Source organism: Galeopterus variegatus, unplaced genomic scaffold (genome assembly GCF_000696425.1).
Source record: "Galeopterus variegatus unplaced genomic scaffold, G_variegatus-3.0.2 Scaffold1966, whole genome shotgun sequence".
NCBI lineage: Eukaryota > Metazoa > Chordata > Mammalia > Dermoptera > Cynocephalidae > Galeopterus > Galeopterus variegatus.
Window position 1 is genome coordinate 123,066 of NW_007728077.1, and position 3,189 is coordinate 126,254.

The following is a 3,189-nucleotide window of genomic DNA, read 5'->3' on the forward strand; positions in this document are numbered from 1 at the left end:
AAATTTATACTGACTCTAGTGTACGACGTTTAAAAAAATCAATGCTTTCATACCTTAAATCTTTTCCCCACCTCCTTGCTCCCCACAAGCTGGATAAACACAGCCCTTCCTCCTCCTAATAACGGAAAATTCCTTGGGGGGTGGGGGTGGCTGGGCCTTTCTGTCTGTGTAGGCTCTTCCTGTTGTCCAAATTATAGGATTAAAATGAGAACAGCGCTGACCCAGGTTAAGTGATTGAGAACCTGTCTCTTCTCATTTCCCCAAATTAAGTCTGGTTTCTCGGCTGATGGAGCTTTCCCCTGTGGGTTGTCTGTTTCTCTGGAGGTGCCACAATCGGGAAGGAGCTCCCTTCTCTTTCCCCAGGAGGACACAGGGTGGTGAGCTAGGAAGCGTGGACTTTCACTGCCCACGAGTGCGACTGGCTGCAGAGGTTGCTGGCCCATGGAACTCAGGCGTGCCTGGACGCCTGGACATAAATACCAGGGATGTGATGAATGGCATCGAAGAGCATGGACCTCGGGCTGTACTGTGGGGGCCTTAGCAAGCCGGTGCCCAAGCTGCTTCCACCTGTACCATGTAAAGGGTCCCGTACAAATACATGGTGGCGCCCTCCATGGCCCATGGCCAAGGGTGCCTGTGCTGGGCCTCAGCTCTCTCCCCTCCGCCTGGTTTCTTCATGTCTGGTTGGCATCGAAGAGCATGGACCTCGGGCTGTACTGTGGGGGCCCTAGCAAGCCGGTGCCCAAGCTGCTTCCACCTGTACCATGTAAAGGGTCCCGTACAAATACATGGTGGCGCCCTCCATGGCCCACAGCCAAGGGTGCCTGTGCTGGGCCTCAGCTCTCTCCCCTCCGCCTGGTTTCTTCATGTCTGGTCCTGCTATTCTGGTGTGAAGTCTGTGAGACCAGAGTCGTGACCCATGAGGGCTATGTGTTGGGGGAGCACAGACTGTCGGTTTCCTGGAAGTTCTGAGCCTGTTCCCAGACCTGCACCATTACAGGGAGGGTCACTCTGCGGATTCTCCAAAGAGGGAATAATCCAGATGTGCTTTGGTTCAGCTCCACCATGAGCAGCCATAGTGGCCACTGACTGTGGAACCATCTTGCCAGGCTCTGGAGGAAAGGACAGTGGGAAGGTGGGCACAGTGGAGGTGGTCCCAGCTGATCATGGTGTTTTCTGATGGGGAAGGAATGCACAGGAAGGCTTTGGGGCAGGGGGGGACTCCTGAGAACTCTAGGCTGCCTGCTTTGCTATGGCACTCGCCAGCGCCAGTTTCGTGAGTTCAGTAGCCCATGGTTTCTGGCCACTTAGTGCAGCCCAGTGATGTGGGGGATTGGAGGAGGCCACAGGTTACCTGACCCAAGGAGAGAGTGAGAGAAGTGGGCTGGGCCTGGAAGCTTGCTGGGTAAAGAGGATGGTGCTGGAGGTGCTGAAAGGACAGCGCCTGGCGCGGATGCCTGCCGCAGCCCCAGATGCCCAGGCCAGAGCTGCATCCCCAGCAGTAGCTGGGAGTCCTGTGCTGATAAATTTTTCTTCTTCTTTGGAATCCTGTTGGTGCAGTCTTGGCAAAGATGGCTCAAGCCTGAAAGCTTTTCCCATCTATTTTTAAATAAATGGAATTCCTGTTCCTTGCACGAAATTTACCTTAACTGGGTATTTTTGTGACCCGCTTTGCCTGGGTTGCGGGGGTGGGGTGGTGGTGGTTGTTGGGGGAGCATGCTGGTAACAAGATTGCTGACAATGCACAGCCAATGGGTGTACAAGACACAAAATTAAAAACATTAATGATTAATGAGCCACTCGTTGAAAGGACATCTTAAACAGAGGAAGCAAAGATTTTCAAACCTTGATGCAGAATTCACTTTCCAGAACCTTCCCAGATGTGGCAAAGTTGCTGGGGCAGACGCTGCCTGTGCACAGAGAATGGAGGGCTGTGGGATGGGAGACCTGCCTGCTGTTTCCCCTCCCAGCCTGGCTGTGGTGTTCCTGCTGGAGGGTCTGCACACTTAGCTGCCGCCCAGGAGATTGTGAAGGCAGTTGATGGCTCCCCAAGACCTCAGGGATGTGCCCCCTTTTCTCTAGAAAATGTCCCTCTCCAACGTCGTGGAACACCAGAGAGGCTTGGACCTCAGTCCCATCTCAGGGCTCGTGCACCTGCTGAAGTGGTACCTGAAAGCCACTTTTCCTTCATGCTCTGTGAACCAACCCTAACCACAGGTCCCACTCCACTCTGACATCAAACCTGAGCAGTTGCTCCTCCAGGAGGGATTGCCCAGGTGGCACTCCGTAGTCTGGGGCTTCCCTTAACAGGATGAGGTGGCTGCCCTCCTGGAGTTTGCACGTTTGAGTTGTGGTTGCTTTGTCCAGTCTTCTGCAGGGTGAGAGTGAGGGCAAAGGAGAGGTACCCAGAGGTGGACGGGCAGAGTCAGCCAGCTCGTGCAGAGAGCTGTGGGTAGTGCCTCCTTCCTTCACCTAGGCCTGGGCTAGCTCAGTAGCTGTTTGGGGACAGGCCCACTCAGTGCTGGTAATCATAACTAATGCATGGGCAGGGGGCAGAGGGCAGAGCGGTGGAGGGTGAGGAGTGTGCCCTGGGACATCCTGCGTGTGCGTGGCATGTGAACATGCTTGTGTCAGCTGCAGTCGATCCTAACCTTCTAGATAATTTAAAAGTTAGCACTACATTAGTGTCAACCCTTATATTTTAGCCTAATTAAAAACAAACAAAAACAACCCCCCCCCAAACAACAACAACAAAAAAACCCAGGCCCCACAGCCACTAGCTCTGGAGATTGAAAGGCTGACCCGGTGCCAGGGTCAGAGCTGTTCTATGAACGAGTGTCCTGCAAGGACCGCACCGGCCAGTCGACAGAGGGCCTTTCTCGGTGGGCCTTTCTCTGGCCTCCCAATGGCAGGTGCCAGACGGACCCCTCCCAGGACACTCTTCGCTTCCCGGCAGAGAGGCCACCTCTGCCCACTCTGCTTCCCGCAGGGGACACCCTCCCACCTGTGTCCAGGGACTGCTCTCCTTTGTCCCGATTTGCGGCATGAGTGTGGGGCTGGTCGGGCAGTTCTGCTTGCTCGGTCGTGCCCACCTCAAAGGTGACAGCGGGCCGGATTCCTTGTCAATGAGCACAGGCACCGGAGCGGGGAGGGGCGGCCCCGGGAGCCCCAGGAGGGGCCCACTCGGCG

General features: G+C 55.3%; 1 protein-coding gene across 1 annotated transcript in view; it reads left to right on the forward strand.

The window, feature by feature from the left end:
- Positions 1 to 1,414: 1,414 nt before the first annotated feature.
- Positions 1,415 to 3,189, forward strand: part of KCNQ2 (potassium voltage-gated channel, KQT-like subfamily, member 2) — a 74,526-nt gene continuing 72,751 nt past the window's right edge. The window contains exons 1-2 of the mRNA XM_008579851.1: positions 1,415 to 1,501; positions 2,083 to 2,165. Of these exons, the coding sequence (XP_008578073.1) occupies positions 1,415 to 1,501; positions 2,083 to 2,165 (170 nt within the window). The remainder of the gene's footprint in view (positions 1,502 to 2,082; positions 2,166 to 3,189) is intronic.